The sequence below is a fragment of the Drosophila teissieri genome, chromosome X (assembly GCF_016746235.2).
Source record: "Drosophila teissieri strain GT53w chromosome X, Prin_Dtei_1.1, whole genome shotgun sequence".
Taxonomy (NCBI): domain Eukaryota; kingdom Metazoa; phylum Arthropoda; class Insecta; order Diptera; family Drosophilidae; genus Drosophila; species Drosophila teissieri.
In genome coordinates, this window is record NC_053034.1 from 16,690,242 (window position 1) to 16,712,091 (window position 21,850).

A 21,850-nucleotide genomic window follows, 5' to 3' on the forward strand; every position below is an offset into this window, starting at 1 on the left:
AAGTCATTCGAATTCATAGCGCAGACTGCGTGGGTTGTCGTCGCTTAAAAGCTAAAGAGCAAGGCGAAACAAAAGATTTTCGAGCTAATAAGCTTCAGGTGAACTGTGCATACCCTAACCTGCTCTCCTGGCGGGATCGCAGCTCATTTGTCATATCTGTCCATCATCATTTGGGAGGCGGCTACACACACACACACCCACACCCACAACTGGGATCGCAGTGACCCGACGACGACGACAGATCCATAGATACCAGATATATATACCATAACCTCCCCCCGGCCGCCCGATGAAGTCGCATTGTGTGCACGCAGATTGCCATCGGGAGATATGCCCAGCGATATTGCAATTAAGATAAGCCGGCTTTTGGCTAGAGCAGCCCAAAAAGCCAAAGCAAACCAATGCAGACCAGGCCGAAAGAGCCGAAAGAGCCGCTCCCCCTTCGTTCGTGACTGTGACTGTGTCTGTGTCTGCGTTTGTCTGCCGTCTCCAGTCTTCAGTCCCCCAGTCTTCGGTCTTCCGTCTTCAGTCCCCCAGTCTGCAGTCTACAGTCTACAGTTTGGTGTCCCCCAGCTGCATCCTCATTCCCAACTCACGCAACGAGCAGCCAGCTTCCGGAACTGACCAGCCAGACTGGAACACATCTGATTAGGCCCCAAAGTGACATTAAACAAAGCTAAAGTAGCAAGATACACCCTTGCGATACATCTTCTTAGCTTCCTGCAGCTCTCGCATATATCTTTCTAAACAGCCATGAAGGTCCAGATTATAAAGAAGTTCTTATTCCCGTAGCTACAAGCCTGTACCTATAAATAATAAATGTGAAAATGTATAATAATATCTCTGGCGCATAACGGCGAGATTTTCAAGTTCACCCCCTGCTATGAATATGTTCTGATGTCTGTTGTCTGATGTTCCCGATGCGTCTATCTGTCCGATTTCTCCCCGCCTGGATTCTGGATTCTGGATTCTTGCGTTCTGGAGGGGCTGGTCAAATGTGGAGCGCGAGTGTCTCTCAAACTGAACCGAACTGAAACGAACCAAACCGAGACGAAACCGAAAACCATTTCAGTTTCCATTGCCATTCCAATGTCGATCTCGGTCTCGGTGTCGGTGTCAAGCCAACTGACAGTGTTCCATCCAGCATATCCAGTATATAGTACATACATATATGGTACAAGTACAAGTAGCAGCATCCCAACCCCCAAGTCCCCAACCCCGAGATCTGTGATCTACACGGCGGCGTGGCTTAAAATAACAATGTGCGGGGTCTTCAGATCGCAGATCGGAGATCGGAGACCGGAGACCGGAGACCCGGGTCCGTTGTTTGGCCTGAGTTGAGTTCGGCTGCTCACATGTGTCTGCCATATGTTGGTCCGTGGGACAAACGGCCAGACTGGCCGTGGGGCTGTACTATATGTTATATCGCTATATGGTTATATGGCTATATGGATATATGCTGGCTGTATGCTGGATGTGAGCATCTCCCCGAATCTCCACCAACATCTCCCCCACTCTGCTGCCCAAGATGGCTGCTGGCTTGCCTTTGTCAATGTTCCATTTGTGGACACACTTGAGATTCCATTAATTCCCAAATATTTTCATTTTGTCGGAAATTTCAAGAAGGCGGGCGCAGGCAGGCAAATCAAACTACATCACATATCAAGTGCTGTTGTTGTCACTGGGTTTTATTTATGGCCAAGCGCGCTACTGTTTCCAATCCCAACCCCAAACAAAAAGTTGTCACTTGGCCAGTGATCGCATCATGGCAGCGAGAAAAACGAGAGGGGGAAGGAGTAAGCCCCTGATTCACATACACTTGTGGTCAAAATAGTAGTATTCATAGGGAATTATATACGTATTTATTTACCTTACACAGTTTTGTTCACATGCAAAAATCTTGGATATAGGCAATAGATATATTTCCCTAAATCTATGGCACCAATGTTGAAGTGGCTGATTTGGTTAACCGCACTGAAAATCGAAACTGAATGTAGACCGAGCAGCGAATGATTTCAAACTCTGGAGAGATTGAAAGGGCCTCGGGTCTCGAGTGGCAGCTCCGATTACAGACAGGACTCCAGGACATCGCGGCCCGTCAGGACACTTTCAAGTAGGCTCAAGTGCTCATTGCACTTGTCCTGGAATTTCAATTAACTATTTTCCCCAAAGAAGTGCCGACGCTTCGAAGGGGGTAAAGTCGAGTTAGGTTCCCAGGCCCGAAAAAACCCAGATGCGAACTCCATGTAAAGTCATCTCCTAAAATAAGGTATAAATCATTTCAATATAAGCGATTTAAAGTACTTGGAGATGTTAAGTACTTGGTCACTGTGGGTTTTTCAGATCGGGGAATGGTAAGCAATTTTCATAAATGGAACTAATGTTCCGAAGGATATGCGGATTGTTTTCTTCTTAGCTGAGTCTTGGGAGGCTCCCCAGTTTCGAATAAAAGACAACCTCATTTCCACGGGTGTTCCTTCACCTAGTTGGCCTACTCCTAGTCCCAATCCCACTTCCATTTCTTCATTGGGCCGACAACAAGGTCCGCCGGGGCAACCACCGCAGCCAATGAGGACAGTCGGTGGTTTTGCGGCCCAAAAGGACGAAAGGATGTGGGGACGCGAGGACGAGGGCAGCCCTGTTGTTAGCCTTCATGGCCATCGAATGTATAATCGATCACTTGGGTGGCCAGGACACAGGCCGAGCCGAGTTTGTTGGGTCATCTAAACAAAGCCGACTGAGGCCTTTGGGGCAGAGGAACTCTGAGACGCGGACGGTGGGACTCGAAATGTGGCACTCGCTCTCTTTCTCTGGCCGATGTTAAATTTGTTAAATCGATAAACTTTGTTTAGTGCGCGGCAACAACAAGAAGTAGTCAGCCAGCCAGCCAGCCAGCCAGCCAGGCGGTCGAAAGTGCGGCCAAGCGGGCGATTGTGATTGTGATTGCGACCCCGTCCCAAAACCACAATCCACCGAAGGAGACCGACTCCTCCTCAAACAGCCAAGCACTCGCAAAAAAACCCCTTCTTATCAAAACATTCGAAAACATTTCAACAATAACGCTTTAAAATAGCTACATCACATAAATCACTGGCAACAATTTAAGAATAAACTATAGATTGTTTGGCAAGACATCAGCTGTGTATGCAGATATCTTTAAATCTAATCTTACGTTGCTTGAAAGCTATAAGGCTTATAAAACCTTTAAGGAAGCTATCTATTCTTTAGTAATATTTAATATTTTTTGTCTGTGCATATAGTAGACCATGCAACTCTCACCCGAAAATGCCATCAGTTCCTTGGATACGCGGCCTTCCTTTGGTTATTTCACTTACTTTAGTTATTCACTTTTTTTGTTGCCTGGATTGCGTCAATCAACAATTTGTCAACTTGGCGAGCGGACCGCGACTTCTTCTGCTTCTTGGTGTGACATTAACTCATTGCAGACCCAAAAGGATCCAAAAGGGTCCTCCCACCGCCCACCGCCCACCTTTCAGCAGGTCGTTTAATCGATCAACGGATGGCCGCTGGCATTGAGAATCGAATGGGAAATCGGTGCCACCGAATCGGGTGGCTCAGTGGGGTGAGTGGGTGAGAGGGTGAGAGGGTGTGGGGTGCGGGTGAGCGCCTTGAGTGGGTGGGCGGTTGTTGGTTCCAGTGGTTGACATAGCGGTAGCCAACTGGTGTGCCTGACCCCCAAATCGATCTAACAAAGCTGTTCACGCGACAATTAATAGTCCAAAAGAAAATTGGGAAAGAGATATCGTTGCATAATAATCGAGAGAGTGGCACCCCAAACACAAAAGAAAAAAAAACCAAAAAAATAAGAAGGAAGAAGGAAGAATAAGATACTAAAAGTGGGAGCATAGGGATTATAGCAGATAGCGGGGAATCCAGAAACCGGTAGCTGTGATAATAGTCAGCCGTTGGCCAAAACAATTTATGGCCATCAAACGATCGCTGATGCACTGAGAGAAACTAACTATTATATTGCCAATGCATTCAAGTAGTTTGGTAGCTTAAGCAAAGCCTTAACATTCATGTTAAACCAACTTCGCTTATTGTATTTTTTCATATTAACTATAAGCTGATGTTTCTCAGTGTAGCTAGCCACTTGGCTAGATGGCCACTTAGCCGAGCGGCAATCACGCAGCTAATGGAGCTGGCCAAGAACTCAGAACTCAGAACTTCGAGCGCAGAACTCAGAAGTGGCCATTGGCCGTTGGCCAAGTGTGCTGGCCACGTTGATGATGGATGGATCGCCGATTGAGTGGAGCTCTCTGGGGCAATTTGTCGACACTTCTGGTGTTTTGGTGCCCTGATGTTGCGATGTTGCAATGTTGCAATGCTGCGATGCTCCGATGCTCTTCGGGTCCTCGGATGTGCTGGTCTTCTTGTTTTTGGTGGTGAGGATGGCTGCCGCAGGACCTCCAGCTGACATAATGATGCAGCAGTTGTTGCTGGCGGGCTTCTGCTGCAACTTCCAGTTGCAACTGCACTTTCGGAGTGCACTCTAAATCTCAAGCCTCGCTTCCTCTACGTTTACGTTTTTTTTTCCATTTTTTTTTTATTTTTGCTTGCCTTACTTTCCCTCCTCGCATATGTCACATGCAATTTGAGAGAGAAAAAAATCCCCCCGCCCCCCCTGTCTACCGAAATCGCCGCCCCCTTGTAATTGTCGGCAATTCTGCAATTTTCGTTATTGTTAATGGCGGTTTTTGTGTTTTTTTCTCAGTTTTCGTTTATGTTTTTGTTTTTGTTTTCATTTTCAGATTTCGGTTTTGCTTTTGCCCAGAAACAACAAAAATGGAAGCGAAAATCTCACATCTCGCCGACAATGGATCTGTTTGGTTTTGGTTTGGTTTTGGTTCGGATCGGATCGGATCGTTTAGAGCAGGCGTCCATCGATAGCTGACGGAGCCGGGCCTCCATCTGCATATATTAAAGTTAAGAATATGCACTGAAAGAATCCTTTATTCAACATATCTATCTAAAGCGTATTAGTTATTTTCAATAATATTCCACAACATTGTTATTATAAAAACCATTAAAGTTCGCATACCAAAAATTGAGATCTCTACCATAAAATTAAAGTAAAAAACCCATAATTTTGCCCAGTGCATGCATATGTTATGTACATATGTGTAACCCCGATGATTGCGTACATATGCAATTGCGAAGGTTCCTCTCAAGTCGCGAATCGCAAGTCTGACAAATTCGCACTCGCCTTTCGGATTCGCGGGTAATTGCGCGACTCTCCAACCCTCTCCCCTCCTCTCCTCTCCACTCCTCTCCAGCATCTCGATCCGATTCCCTTTGATCTCGCCGAATCGGAATTGGAATTGGAATCGGAATCCCATCCGCATAACTGCCTTTCAAGGGGCAGAGGTAGCCACCCCCACAAGGTTTTACCTTTGGCGGCTTTAGATGCCGAATGAGGTCAGTCGAGATATTATATTATCGGGTTAAAACTTCTATGTACTAAAATCTGTTAAAATTCTAAACGAAAAGCTTAATATTTAAAAGTAAACAAGCAGAGTAAGCAAGTGAGATAAATTGTTAAGCTAAATACGAAATGTTCCCTAAATATATCAATATATTTTGCAATATATCTCCAAATTATAGTTTCTTCCAGCTAACAAACTTGGAATTCCCCTTACATGCCATTTCATTCCGCCGACCGACTATTCCATGCGAGCGGTTACCGTTCGACTGATAAGAGTTATGGTGATGCCCGGCGACCCCTATTCCGCCGACCCCCTCTCCCTGGTCCACCCACTAGCCCTCACCTTGGAACTTCGTGGCACACATTGTTAGAACCCCCCCCCCCCCCCCTGCCTCCATCCACCCCTCACCCCATTTGTAGCCCACCTTGGGGTGGCTCTCTCTTACCCAGCGAAAAATCTCTCTGCTTAAGTCGCTCTCTCCCTTGCCCGCTATCCCTCTCTCGCTTGCTCTCAGCTACCTGTGTGCAGCCGGAGAGAGCGCGGCAGGTGGGTGGTGGGGGGATGGGGGTAGGATGGGTTATGGCCCGGGGGGTGGCGGGGGAGTGTCAAACAAATGTGCGAGAGCCAATCGATGACGAACGCGCGTGTGCGACGCCACATATGTGTGCGAAAATGCGTGCGAGTGTGTATGCTGGTGTGTTTGTGTGTGTGTGAGGACAGAGCGGCAATATGTATGCTACATATATAGCAGATAGAAAAACTAGGAGATCATCATGAACCTAATGAGGGATCAAAAGTTATCTTTACATCGTAGCCTAAGCCATTAACGAGTGCAAAAATCATTAATGACAACTGCTAACTTGAATTTGAAATCATATGATCTTTAAACAGGTTATTTACTTTTAAAAATAAAGTATTCAAAGAAAATGGGGGAATAAAGCTTGAAGGAAAACTCGGACTCAACATCATCCCCAACCCCTATTGTTTAGGCCCCACATAACCCCTACACCCGCATCCCACAAACAACAAAAAAACAACAACAATTCGCACACAAACACGCATACAAAAACTACACATACGCACACAAACACGCACGCACACTGGCGCACAATTGGAGCTCTCATATGTGAGAGTGCGCTGATTCTCATATCAAAGAGCCTGACATTAATGGCAACAGCGACGTCGGCAGCGGCTGCGGCAGCGCCAGCGACGCCGGCAGAGAGCGTCCAGTTTTTTGTTTTCTTTGATTCTTTTTTGCGCATATGGGTGAGGGGGGAGTGGCGGCGGTCCAGTGGGCAACATGTTTGATGTTGCGGTTGAAGGAGTATGAGGATGGGGCCACAAAAAAAGGGGGGAAGATCGTTCATTCAGGGATGCAGCTAAGCCCATGGTTGTCACTAGAAAATACCCCCATCACACGACACCCCCCCCCCCCACCCACCGTGACCTTTGAGGATCTCCGAGAGCTTACAACATGTTGCAAGTTGCAAGCTCGTCGGCCCATCGGTTGGCTCATGCGATAAGTGCGGAGCGGCTAACGGGCTCCATCAGACGCTTTTCGGCAGCCGAGCGAGCAGGTTGTGCTCCAAGTTAATGGAATGAGTTTCTGGAGTTACTCTGACAAACTTAGGCTTTAAATTATAGAAAAAATTCTTTAATATAGGATGAGATATAAGATAAGATATGATAATATTTCAGCTTAAACTTATATCGAATTCTGATTTATATTTCAAACCAGAGCTTTCTTTTATTAAGGCAGTTTATATCTAACTTTTATACAAATGGGTGTCATCAGGGTTTCTAGCTTGATTTAAGTTTTCTTCAAGTTTACTGTTCAACTTTTCAGTTGCGTCCTCGGCGCGATTCGTCACCTACGTGATCCTCTGCCGAGTTCCGTTCATTGTTTTGGTTTTTAGCGCGAAAGGTGCGCGCGCGCCTTAAACGCTGGCGGACTTGTGGTTATATGCCGTTGTCCTTGTTTATGTCCTGCCGGCGAGAGGGTTGCAAATGCTGGCTTCCGCAGCGAAAGCCAAATATCTGTATGTATGTGTGTATGTAAATCTGAGTCCTCGTCCGTCGATTGACCAGAGTGACCAGTTTGAACGGCAGAACGGCACCACCCCTTCGCTATTCTTGCACATGTTGTCTCGCTCTCGCGCGTTAACGGGTGTCGGATGTCCACCCCCACATACGCACACACACACACACACACACAAACACACACACCAACTCACGCAAACAGGACCGTACACTCGCACACATGACCGGCGGCAAATAAACAAACGCCCGGTTGCCACCCAACCAACAACCCACCACCGCCGCACCACCCAAAAACACCGTTAGGAAAGGGCTGCGTTGGCGTCGGCGTTGCGTCGGCGTTGACGTCGACCGAAAATCAAATTGCCAGATTGGCATTAAAGTGCAAAAGCCTGAAATAAAATTGAATTATCTGCAGTCGCTCGCAGGACATCGTCGCGTTCGGACATGTTCGCCTAAGAAGCTCGCGTCTGGAGTTGGCACTCTCTTCTCAACACACACTCATACACACACACACACTCGCATACTCCACACACTCTCACTACCTCTCTCTCTTGCTGAGCTGTGGCGCTCTCTCTTCGACCGCCGCTCGCAAGCTTTCGTCTCGCTTGCAACGCGTTCGCTCGTGTTTGCTCGTGTTCGTTCGCGCTCGCCAGTGTGGGCTGTGCGGCGTGCTTGAGCCGTGTGCCTGACTGTGTCTGTGTGTGCTTTGTCGCACTCTGGTTGTTGTTGTTGCCCGCTGGACAAAAGCTGCCGCGCTGCTGCAGCGAAGCCGCCGAGAGCAGAGGCAGCGAAGACGCGCTCGCCGCTAAAACGTCCCAAGTAGTCGCGTACTTCCGCCGTTACCGTTAGCACCACACACAAAACGGAGCTGCTAACCGCTATACTACATTACGCCGCCAAAACATACTGAAAACAAAAAAAATAAAAATAACAAAAATAAAACACCGCTTTTTCGCCGATTTACCGTTAACCGTCGCGGTCATCCATAATACTACAACTAACTTGGAAACAAAAACAAATCATAATACAAATTAAAACCAAAATATATATATTTTGGTATATACTTAACACAAAATCAAACGTATACCTATACACACTTTGTGCAATTTTTTTCAAGTGTCTCCGGCGTGTGTTATCAACAAAACAAAAAAAAAAATACAAAATCCAATTGGTTAAACATACAGCCTGCGAAAACCCAATTGGTTTTCCCTTCTTTTCCATACAAATGAAACCGCGTGCGTTTGTGACAACAACACCAACAACAAAACTGCCAAACAAACAAAAAAGCCTTTAAGGAAGCAATTAAAAGAGTCCCCCGTGCTTAAGGTTCCTATACTACAATTCAAATCACAGATCACAAGAGTCATACAAGAAATATAAACCAAGTGACAAGTGTACGAATAATAGTTACTTTTTTTTTTTTGGAAAATGGCAGCCCTTGAAAAGCCCCCAAAAACCAAGCTGAAGCTGTCTGATTAGGATACTAAAAGCTAGAGATTCCAATTGGTGAATGTGTGATTTTTTTTTTAAAACCAAAAACGAGGTTCGTGCAATATAAATACATAATTCAAGGAGAGTAGGTCTAGGAAGAAAGGAAACAATAACTTGAAAAACTTTATAAACGTAGGCCAATTGGAAGTTGGCATCCCAGTTGGAATTGGGAGATCGGCAGGACATTGCCCTTCGCTGGGTTTGTGTGCCTGTGTCTGCGAAGTTTTGAAACACCTTCGGAAACTGGAAACAAAAATGAGAATTAAAATGCCCGCGGTTCGAATTGCACAAGGTAAGTGGGATTGGGATTGGGATTGCTTTAAGTTTGGGGAAAAACTTTTCCAGCAGGGATTTCCCAATTGGGCTTTTTTTTCATTTACCGGCATAGCGCAAACAGCTGATGGATGTTTTTGTCAGGTGCTGATGCAATTTTTATGGGCTAAGAAACTTGGAAATGGATTATTTTTGGGATCGCCTTCGAACTCATATATGTATTTTATTCATACTTCTTAAGACGTCTTTGATTTGTACTTAAGAACCATAACTTTATAGTTAAAGTAAGTGGATAAATATGTGTTTTATTTTCTATGATCTTCAGTTGGGTAATATTTATTAAGACATAAGTGTTATAAAGCTTTATATCTTGAATGTTTCGTTTTAAAGCTCATACAAGAGTAAATATTCCACGTAGATACCGTTTAAAAAGTTGGACATTTCTATAGAACACATCTATGCCTCTATGCCTTCCACCTGCCAGACAATGAGGATGTGTTAGCCGTGTGCCGTGTGGTCAGGCCATATCAGTAGGCCATGTCACGCCTCCGCCGTACACCCGCACCCATCTTATTTGCCATATGGAAGTTCTCCTTATTGTTTTTTTTTGTCGCTTTTTGTATCTAGTCGAGTTATCGCCGCGATATCGCCATACCTAAATCAGAACTCGCCTAGGTGTGTTTTGCAATGATTTCTCAGATTTGAGGTTTTTTTTTACGTTATTACTCGCTGTACTTTCCGGCAATTGGTGCTCGGAAAGATTTGCTTTAATTTTTATATTCCGCCTGGTCATTCCGTGAAATTTCCGTACGAGTTTTTTGCGATTTCTCGGACGTTGGTCGAGTGTGGAGACGGAAAACGGCTTAGTTCAAAGGGAAATCAGGGCCGTAAAGTCATAAAGCTTGTATAGCGGGCCGCATTCATATGGCTTGGCCATATCATTGTTATAATATGGATTGTCCCGAGCCATAAAGTCATAACGTTTCTGCTTTTTTTTTTTGCTTTCGCTCGTTTTTTGGGGCCCGGTTGGCCCGTTTTTTTGCACAGATTTTCCATTTGCCGAATGAGCAAGCAGTGTTATCAATCTTATCTAGATAGCGACACAGAGCGAGTGGACAGTGACGCACTTGACTCGGCCAGTTGCCCACTCCCCAGTTATATAGGTATCCACAGTTTTTGTTGTTCTTCAAGAGCCCCTCTCGATCCCATCCCCATGTCGTCAAACAATTTTAATTGCTCGCAAAGTTGTTTGCTGTTCTGGGGTTTTTTTCTTTTTTTTTTCTTTTTTTTTCCTCCTCTTCGTTTTCGGTCTATTTGTCTTACAAATCAAAACCAACAAAGCGGGGTGGCTCTGCCGCCCTTCTTTTCCAGGTAACACCACCTATAGAGAGTGATAAGAGCAGGTCTAACTGCTGACGATCGGAGCTTGGACTTGTTTCCAGATGGAGAGCATCGGACTTGGAGTGGTGGTACCCATCCTTATCGATATCTGTTGTCCCCAAAATTGCTGTTGTTAGGCCTCTTTTGTGCCCCCTCCCCGCCCCGCCAATATCCATTCTATCATAATTAATTGCTACAATTTCAATTTCGATTCAATTCGAATCGGTTTTTTTTTTGTTTTTTGTATTCTACACCCCAACCATTACGATTCTTCTTTTGCGCTTGTTGACATTTTTCGTGGCAGTGGGAATCTTTTTGATCTCCGCCAGCAACAAAAACAACATTATGAGTTTTACAGCATTTCGTCATGCCGCCCATGGGCGGTGCACGTCTTATCGGAAACATGGGTTAAAGGGGGGGGTGCTGTAGGGTGGGACAATGGGCCTGATGAGTAATTTCCGAGAACAAGTCGCAATGTTCATGTACAACAAGTTATTGAGAGTGCCTAAAGTGGGTGGGAGCTGACAAAAAAAAACCAAAACCAACCAGAGGGGTGAAAAGTCGGGAGATCTTCAAAACTTGACAGACAGTCTAATTGGAGTTGGTTTCTGGGCCATGCCATAAGTGTATTTCCAATTCGAGCATGTAAATAAACTTGGACAAGTAAAAGTAAAAGCATTGAACCCAACAGAATAACTAACTAATCAATGAATTGATGGCAATTGCAATATTCGATTAAACAATACAATTTCAGCTGTCGGCCAGTTAATACCTGCATATCCTGCAGACCGTTGAGCTTGGTTGCACAAACATCCTGGCGCGGACACGGGGTTCGATTCAGCATTCATTCATATATGGTCAGCGGTAATCGAGCGGCACGCTTTTTGGGTCTACCAATTGCACCTGCCCTGCCCGCCTGCCCACGTGCCCACACTTAACCCGCTGTTAACCCTTAACCCCTCGTTGACCGACCGACCGACCAACCGACCGGGAGCTTGATAATTTACGTTTCATCGATGGGTGGACATCTCACGGCCGTCCTGCTGCCTGCCGCCTGCCGCCTGCCCTTGTTTTCCTTTGCTCCTTTTTCTTTTTTGCCATACCAATTTTAGCTTTTGGCCTTTTTTGTACCTGGGTTTTCTTTTAATTTGATTATCGACCAAACAGTGTCCATTAAATGAGCGACCGACCGACCAGGCGACCGCTGCCACTGCCGCTGCCGCCTTTTTTGTTATCCTGCTCCTGTTCGCCATGGCAACGTCCTCCTCGCGTTTTCAGCCGTTTGCAATTGTTATAACAAATAACAGCGGTGCCCCTGCCACCGATACCCCCGCCCCGGAAACCGCCCACTCCCCGAGGGTCCTGCACCCGCAGTGTCAACGTGTCGTCATGTGGACGTCAAACTTTTGTCCAGCTGCGGCCAAAACAGTTTTGGATGTTGGCTCCCAAAGGGGGTATGGGTATGGGCATGGGTATGGGTAGGGGTAGGGGGAAAATGACCCCGGGCTGAATGCCAACTCTCTGGTGTTTATGTATAATTAAACTGCTCGCTGATATGAGAATATATGCTGGAAACTACTACCCAAAACCTTAAAGTTGTATCTGTAAAACAGAAGGCAAACGAATCAGACCATTTCTTCTAAGGTTCTTACATTCTATTATTCTTATTTTCCATTTATAATTTTATAATTGATTTGGGATACGGATTTTGATTTATGTCATACACAGTTTGGGTTATCATTTTGAGCTTTCCCTTCTTTTCTTGCGGTGTAGCAAACTGCTGCATTTGAATGCGCGCGGGGGGGCAAGGACATGGCGGATATAAATTGAAACTGGCCCGTTCTGGGCTGCTCAGCGGGAGAGACGCCAGCGTCGCTCACATGGTCCAGACACCAGTGCCCCCCTCCCCCCACATATGAAACCCCCACCGAAGCCAACTGGAAACGAAGCCCACTGAAAACTGCTGCCCCCTGCTAAAGCCCCTTTGTGAGCCCTTTTCCCTACTGCCACTGGCAGCATAATCAGCCACAACAGCGCTCAGCGAGTTACTTCCGCTGCGGCGAGTCTGAGAATCAGACGGCGACTGAAACTGGAAATGGAAACTCTGATCCGCAGGACTTGGTCCAAACTGTCTCGCTAGGTGCATCCGTTTTGGCCAGCCCTGCACTGCATGGCATACTGGCAGAGTCCTGAGAGTCCTGAGAGTCCTGTATGTGTGTCCTCGCTGCCCTGGGAAGCTGGGAGTCCTCCCTCTTTGTGCATTCATATTTCACTGAATTGTTTTGCACCCGCCTTTGTTTTCCACTCGCTTTTCGGCTTTTGTTCGCTTTTTGTTTGCCGACTTTTTTAATTTTTAAAGTTTTTCACCGGCACATAAAGCGCGCATGAAGTGAATAAGTGTGAATGCTTTCGTTATTATTCGCTGACTTTCAGTAACCAGTTTTGCATTTCGGACTTGGGTTTTACACTTTACAATCAGGCCATAAAGTTGTGATTGAAATCGAATAAGTATTTACTACTTTGTTTTTGTTTTCTTTATCTTGGATCTTGTAGTAATTTTGTATACCCACACTTCACCATTTCGTTGAGGCAAAATAATCTAAAAGCAAATATTTCAAAATGTTGACATTGTGCTGCAAATTGCAAGCTTTAATTCTCCCTAATTCACGTATAATTATTTTATTTGGCCAGCCAACTTGGCGTATACTTAACCTCTAGCAAGAGCAAACAAGCGAAAAAAAAAAAGAAACCTTGAGAAACGGGGAATCCCAGAAAATGACTTAAAACAGAAGCTAACAAGTTAATGAATCTTTTACTCTTTTGCCTGCGTTTGTTTTGACGCGCATTTTCTTCGGAATTTTTCTCGATTTTTTGTGTGCCGGTTTTTCTCTTATATTTTACTTGTTTTTTTTTTTTTTTTACTTTTTTATGATGTCCCGCCCCGCACTTTGGCAAACTTTTCACTTTCAATGGCGAACGGAGGGTGGCTGGCTGGCTGGCTGGTGCGGCGGAACTTGGCACCTTTGTCATAGTTAAAGCGCCACCCTCCAATTTTCCCCCCTTTTTGTGTCTCTGCAAACACGATTTCTTTTCCTCTCTTTTCTTTCGTTTGCTTTGCGTTTTTTGTTTGTTTTTTTTTTTCCTTTTGCTTTTTTTCTATTTAACGCGTAGCCGGCGAGCAAAACAAACCGCAAAATGTTCGAAGGCGAACATCTGACTGTGAGTGATGATGGGGTGGAGTATCCTGCCACGCCCCCGCCGCCCTACGCCGCCCCCTTTTCTGCCTGCGCACGCGCTACAAATTTGCCTAGGCGCGAACGAAAATTTCAATGGGTTTTCCTCCTCGGCTTGTTTTGTGTTTACTATTTTGCCAGCCAGCAGCACATCTGCTCGCCCATCCCCGTGCAGCACGTGCCAAAAGCGAACCGGAAATGCGGAAGATCCCCCCAGCTGAAGAAAAGCGGGTAAAAACCGAAAAAATGATTGCTGGATAAAAAATAAAATAATTATTTCGCATAAATTAGGCCAAGATCAAATAACTCAGCTGCGCAAAAGATGGGCGGGGTCTGCTCGACGATGGGAAGCTGCAGCGTGATTAGTTTCGGGCCGTGGCAGTCATTTATTAAGATCCACGGGCTTGGCAGCGCCTACGCAGTGTCAAAGAAACCCAAAGACACCCAAAGAAATCTAAAGAGATCCAAAGAAGCCTGAAGAGACCCAAGGAAATCTGAAGAAATCTGAACAAATCCAAAGAAACCCGAAGAAACCCAAAGACCACAGAGGAAGGAAGCGCGAAGAAGCCTCCAAAGCTCTATGTTGACGGTCTTTTGTCTTTACATTTCCCCTCCCCCATCCATCCCCCCCTTAAATAGGTTCGGCATGGGGTCTTGGTCTGCGTCGTTTCTTTGTTTTTAATTGAGCCAAGCAATTATTATTTTGCTGGCTCAGCGCACTAGCTCATTCATTGATCCGTTTGCTCATTCATTGCGTTTATAAATAGCTCGGGCGACCAACGAGCAGATTGGAAATGCAAAGCCCACGCAATCCGTTGGATTGCCGGACCTCCAAAACCTCGAAACCTCCATTCCATTCCGATCCCCCGAGAAGTCGAACCCAGTCGGTGCACACACCCATCTATAAGGCGGAGTACAGTGCGTCCCCCAATTGTGCTTCTCTCTTAGGTTACAACAACAGTAAAATATTAAGAAACTATTTGTAAGCCATGCCATGCACTTATTGCACTTCAAAGTAATATTAAATATATAAAGTAATATTTAATTACCTCGAATTACTAGCATAGGTTAATAATTTGATAGCACACTGTAGCCTCAGATATTGGTAACAATTTTCGGATTTGGATTTGGGATCTCGGATTTTGGATTCTACACCGTGGGCCATGTGGGTGTTTTGGCAGCGAATTCAATAAAAACTTCACAGCCAATGAGCTGGAGATAGAGATGAAGATGGAGATGGAGATGGGGATGCTGGCTGGCTGGCTGGGTTGCTGTTGTTTCTGGATGATTTTGGCATGTGACCAACTCCTCCTCGATGATTGCTGTCGTCTCCAGGTTGTGGGTGTGGGTGCGGCCAAAAGGCTTGGACGAATATGTGTACCTCCAGATGGATGGTTGGATGGATGGATGGATGGATGGTTGGATGAATCTTGGTCTCCTCCCCTGCCCCCTCCCCCGTCCCTGATTTCGTGTTTCGCCCCGGCATAATTTAATTCAATGATTACCGATTTAAAACGAAACCAAGATGCGAATCCCAATCCAAAATCCGTATATGCGTTGCCCCGGCACAAATAAATAAATCAATCAAAGGCCTCTGAGCGTAAAGATTGAGGTCCCCAGAGGGATTTCAAAACGGGGGGGGCGGTAGGGGCCCCACCTCAAATGCATGCGATGGTTCTTTAGGTCCACGGCACTCCCCATTTCCGTTTGCCAGCGATTTATATCAGCGCTTGGATGGATGCCCCATTCCCCAATCTCCAATCCCCAATCCCGTTTCCCCCATCATCTCTCTCTCCCAGCGCCCCACGCATCTTATCAGCATAATTATTATCATTAAGATGCCATTGTCACATTGCATTGCACACCTTAAAGTGGAGCTGGCTCCAGAGTCATCGAAGGGGATATGCAGCTGGGATGGCTGCGATGCGTTGGACGATGTTGGATGATATCCCTCCCCCGGGAGTGGAAAAAATGGAAAGAACTTGTGAGGGAGGAGCCGTGGAGTATTGACTTTTACCTGTGGGTGGAAGTGGGATGTGCGGAGATTTTCATATAAAGTGCTCGCCTTATTTCTGGGGTTAATAAAGCTGTAGTCTTTAAAAGTATTACAACTTTATTTTACCATGTTGATAAAAGGATGGTTTTTTTATTACCAATAAGCAAGTAAAATCCTTGTTTGTAGATCTTTAAACTTCCAACTATTCCTTTCCCCATCTTCAAGTGCAGCTTCATTGTTTTATTTTCCATGGGCACGCGTGCGTTTTGCTGCGTTTCGATTGCCTCGTTTCTCGTTTCTCGATTTTCGATTCGCTTGCTCGCCATTCGCTGTGCCTCCCCACCTCTTCCCCAACTCTTTCCCGGCCCTCTTTGCAGGCCCCCATCTACCACTTCTACACCGTTTTCCAGCCCACTCTCTATTGGTGTGCGTAAGTGGCTCTCTGCAGTGTCCAATCAACGGTTTCTGCACAGAAAACAATGTTTCAAACTTGTAAATATTACATTTTAAAAGATTTGTTTCAAAATGGAATGACATATATTTTCATTGGATCTTAACGAAAAACATGTAAATATTTAAAGTATAATAGATCATTATATATTGTGCTAAATTTGCTATAGTTTATAACACAAACACCATCCTAAGTCCAGAACTGCAAAGGGGAATCCTTGTATAATATTAAACCTATAGCATAAGTTTGAAGACAATCATATTCTTTCTCTGTAGATTCTCTCCTCGATCCCCAAAGACGCGCTCTGATCTTTGCTATCCGTTCGCTTTGCTCTGCTTCGCTTTGCTGGCTTTTGCTTTTGTTGACGCCTCCCCTTTTTTTATTTATTCATTCAGTTTCCAGTTACAATTCTGCTGATAACTTATTTACTGGGGGCTTTGGGGCTTTGGCGTTGGCTTTGGCTGTGGCTCTGGCTTTTTTTTGACCGTTTTCGTACCGGTTCGGGCCCGATTCGCCTTCGTGTCGATCGGTGGCGTCTTCGTTGGCGATCGGGTGTGTGAGCGAGCGAGCGAGGGAGATGGAGAATATCGGTTGGGGGAACAACAAACCCAACAACAACAGGTTTACTAGTACCTTACCCCGTTTTTAATACCCTCGTGCTGCCTTATCTGCAACTGTATTACGATATTTGTTATTGTCTTGACTGCGAAAAGCTAAAACTGCTTCACACCTGTCTGTTTGTCGATCGCCGCTGTCCCCCTCTCACGCTCTCCTCGTCTCCCCGTCTGCCTATCTCTCTCGCTCACGGTATATCCCTCTCTCTCTCTAGAGATCTGCCCACTCTTTCTCCATTTGGCGTGTGCGTCTGTGTCGTTGGACTTTTTGATTGGCCAGACCTTGATAAAGCCAACGTAAAATGGGAAAAAAAACGTATATATAAAACTCGGGCCAAGCCCAGCGGTCTCTCGTCCTCTGTCCCGCTCACTCCCACCTACTGCCCGGTCGCCCCATCTCTTTCTGGGCTTGGCCACAGCATCGTCATCGTCTGCGATTTTCGATTGAGATTTTGCGATTTTGCCTGCTGTTGCGACTGCGACTGCGACTGCGCAGCTTGCTCTGCTCTGCCCTGCTCCACGCACACTAAAAAAACACGCTCGAAAGTCAAAGCGCCATTTTCGTATGCCTACAACAAATACGTATTACAATAAACAGTTTATATGTATGTATAGAAAACTACATCTTTAAGTTCCAGTCACAGCTTGAAGTCCCAAAACTTGATTGGCTGAAGAAGTAAAGGGTTAAAGTGCTCGACTGGTCATGATCGCAATTCAAAGGAGTCGGCCTGGGTCCAAAAACCCCCATGGAACTTGCCTGTATTTAAATATATACTTGTGAACTTATACAAGAAATGCATATTTTTCAATTGCTTCTGTACAGCAACTTGAATTCCTTGTAATTGCTGTTAGAAAAAAATATGAGTTGTGCTGACCTCGGGAAGTCGGAGGTTCCTAATTGAATTCCCCGTTGGACTGTTGGTGAGTTGTTGCCAACTTAGCCGCCGGTTCTGGCCAGTTTCCAAGACTGGAGAGCTCGGGCAACAAAGTGCAAGGGCCTCTTCCTTCTGTGAGCATAGCATATGGGAAACTTCCTGCAGGACGAAAGCACACAGTTCCTTGTGTGCGTGTGCGTGTGCGTATGAGTGATGTGCCTGCATGTGTGGAGGGAATTTATGCATCAACAAACACACAGACAGTGCCATGGGTACGGCTACAGATACAGATTCAGTGAAAGATGGAAAGCCAAGGGAAGCGGAGGAGCGCAAATGATGAAGGTGGTGGATCCTTTTGGTCTCTTCGTCCTTTTGCAGCCTCATTTGAAGGGAGAAGCGGCGGAGGCGGAGGCGGGGGCAGCGCCATTGTTGGGCGCAAGTTGCGCATAATTGAAACATAAAACGCTTGGACACCAATTCACAAAAGGCCAAAAGCACCCAGCACCACCGCCGCCCCCCCTTTTTTGCACCGCCCACTTTTGCATTGTGCGAGGCCAAAGAAAAGAGACAATTGTGTGTAAGAAAATGCAAGCAGAGGATCCAACTCACTCTATTTACATACACATATGTATATGTATGCATTTATCCCCATGTGTGCATGTGCATGTGCGTGTGTGCATGGGTGCCCAGAATGTGTGTGATTTATGGTGTTGTTGCTGTTGTTTTGAACGATTTGTTGTAAATTGAAGAGTGCCAAACCGCATATTTGAATATGGCAGCTGTGACTGGCTTAGAAGGCAAGACCCGCTGGTGGGTTAAGTGAGGGCATGCAAGGGTTAAGGGAAAGAGTGCAGAGCAAACAGCTAATGGCTAACAAGAAACTCAAGAAATGGAAACAAGAAAGCTTCGCCTTTCAATAACTTTAAAGTAAATACCAAGAAATATAATGTGGTACTGTTTTAAATTATTTTTGGAGAATAATATTCCAACTTCCCATCAAGGAACCAGGGAATGGCCAACGTGTATCGCCTAGAAGAGCAGAGGGATGTGTCAGCAGATTGGTGCGATTCATGGCTTACAGTGCCCTCTTGACCTCCAGTTTAACTGCCGAAAAAACGAAGCCCGCTGATGGCACAAGATTGAAAATAGAGGAGGTGCAAGCGGAAGTCGAAGGCAGTTGAAACAGAAACTGCAGCAGAAACCGAAACAGCAACAGCAACAGAAGCTGGGCTAAGACCCACGGCAGAAGAACACATGTACAACCAGAAAGACACTGAGCATTTTTGTGCTCTTATTTCAGAAGCTTTTATGATTTTAGACTAACTGAACGTCTCAGCTAGGTGCATAGTTAAGTCAGCTGAATACATAAATGCAGAGCATTAAAAATATTTAATTAAATAATCCCTGTTTCAAATGGAGCCGCAAAAATCCTAATTAAAATCGGGTCATTAATTTCTTGCTGTGCAGTGGATTCGCCGCTCCAGTCGAACGTTTTCGCTACTTTCATTTGTTCGCAATTTGTGTCCTGCCCTGCGGTGTCCTGCTCCTCCCGATTCCCCTCCTCTCCCCCTCCCCTCCGTGGCAGCCCCCTTTCAGCTGCCAGTTGCGGTTAAGTTCTCCAAATTGCAGTCAGCAGTCTGGCCATAAACCCCCTTTTTTGGGTTGGCAATCGGTGGGGTAACATGGACAGCAAATACATAACATCCTCGGCTGCAGCGGAGGCTGTGGTGGAAGTCTGGTCCTGAGTCTGAGTCTGAGTCTCGGATCCTGGATCCAGGATACTGGAGACTGTCCAATAAGTGGCAAAAACGACGCGTGCTATCTAGTCATCTGCAGATGGAGTTGGGCGTTCGATGGGCGAGCTGTTTTCAGAATGGCAACGGGAATGGGAATGGAAATGGAGTCCTGCAGTCCGGAGTCGATGTCTCTCCGCCAGACAACGTCCAAGGTCCATTTTTGTGAGGATATAAGTTTGGGTAGCAAAAGAGGAGACTCGACTCGACTCGACTCGACTCCAACACGAATCACTCAGCCGCAGCGCATAAAGTTCAAGTTGGGCGATTCCCGGAGAACCGTTGCCAGGCAGCCGGCAAGAAAGGATGAGGAACGTACAAGGATGAGGATATGGAGCTGTGTCCTACGTAGCTGGATACCAAAAACCTCCTAGCCGGCAAATAAAATCAACAAAATTCAACTTTTTATTGTTGCCCTGGGGAGGAAGGATTCGAAGGACTCGCCTGCAGTTCCAAGCCCAAGCACATATGTATCTGTATCCTTTCAGGAGGAGAGTGCAGGAGCAGCGGCTGCAAATATATGTATGTATGTGCATCTGGAACGTGTACTATCAACGTCATCGGCCACATTTGGACGGCGTCTGTCCCTGGCGGGTTTCTCGGTTTCTCCGCCAGCAGTTGCAGAACCACCGAGCCACCGAACAACCGAGCCACCCTGGACGATGGCAACCATCCTGAACCACCCACTTTGCCTCATCTTCATCGGCATTGCACATCGTTTAAGTGTAGCATCCGGCTGTCCGAGTTCGACTTCAACTTCCACTTCCACTTGTAGTTCGAGTCCGAACGAGAGGACCTGCGCTGCTCCAATCTAGAAGCAAACACCCAACCTCGCAACCATCCAGCCACCCAACCACCGAAAGGACCCCCAAAAGCAGCCCACTGAAAAACCCCCCTACAAGCAAACATAACCCGACATTGGGGCGCTATTGATTTTGGCCAGAGTTGTGTGCTGTCCACAAGGGATGCGAATAACGCCCCCGGGGTTGGGACCCAAAAAACCCGGCGACTAGTGGCGATTGAGTTTGAGTTTCAGATGGCATTGGAATTGGAACTGGACGAATGGGCTTGAGCGGTCAGTGGGGATGTGTGCTATATATACGTATGTATATACATGTGTATACATGCATATATGCGAATGTGAGTCCGGTTTGGGACTCCGCCCATTCGGCAATTTCGGTAAATGTAAGTCCATGTCTTGAGTGGTTTGGCAAACGAAGTAATGTGCTCAGGAATTCAGTGTGCATAACTCAAAGAACATTTCAAATATTACATTTGAAGCAACAAAAAGGTATAAATGATATTAAAGATGTCAGCTTGAATACTTCTATTTAACTCATGCAGAGAATTCCAAGTTAATAGAATCGATTACCATAATCACCCAGGGATGCAAAATTCGTTTCGTTGGCATTCGCGTTTTGCCAGATAGTAACCGCAATGCAACCTATAAATAAAGGTGCCCGTGGCATCGCCCGTGCCCTGAAGCCATTTAATTGCCGGCAGACGGAACTCCTGACCATTCGACCTGTGGCTGGCGGAGATTAGCTCTTCCTCGCCATTGCCATCGTCATCGTCATCGCCAGCGGCTAATAGCCAAGCCATAAAACAATACCAGAAGGCAAATCGAGGTGGGGATCGTGTAACCAGCAATGTAACTGAGACCCTGGACCACGGGCCACATGCGAGTGCATCTTACCTTATTTCTTCAATCCTCCCGAGAGCTACCAAGTGGCAATGTTGCAACTTGCAAGGGAGTCAAGACAACTTTGACTTATTGCTGCGACAGATACAATTACAAACGATCGGCTATATGGCCTGGCCTGCGGGTCTTGCGGTCAATGAATGAATTGCTGGCTGGCTGGATGGCTGGCTGGCTGGCTGGTTGCATGAATGAATGAATGAATGGTCCACGCTCCACTCCCGAAACCCATCCCTTTACCAGACCTTCCAAGACTACAGACTACAGACTACAGACTACAGACTTCAGACTTGAGGCTTGAGGCTTCAGACCTCAGGGCCAAAGTTTTCTCACCTTTGTCTATGCGATCGATCGGAAGCGATGCCAATCGCGATTTGTTATCACGGCTAACGATGGACTGCATAGAGCGAAAACAGATTGAGAAACCCTACATATATATACACCACTATAGATCTATATATACATATATATATATCCATATCCGAGTTGTCGGATCATCGAACTCTTTATTTTCTTCATTTTTGTTTTTGTTTTTTTTTTATTTTGCGGTGGGGATGC

At 46.0% G+C, this 21,850-nt stretch overlaps 1 protein-coding gene across 1 annotated transcript in view; it reads left to right on the top strand.

Moving 5' to 3' along the window:
- Positions 1 to 9,204: 9,204 nt before the first annotated feature.
- Positions 9,205 to 21,850, top strand: part of LOC122623840 — a 44,276-nt gene continuing 31,630 nt past the window's right edge. The window contains exon 1 of the mRNA XM_043803195.1: positions 9,205 to 9,270. Within this exon, the coding sequence (XP_043659130.1) occupies positions 9,234 to 9,270 (37 nt within the window). The 5' untranslated portion in view covers positions 9,205 to 9,233. The remainder of the gene's footprint in view (positions 9,271 to 21,850) is intronic.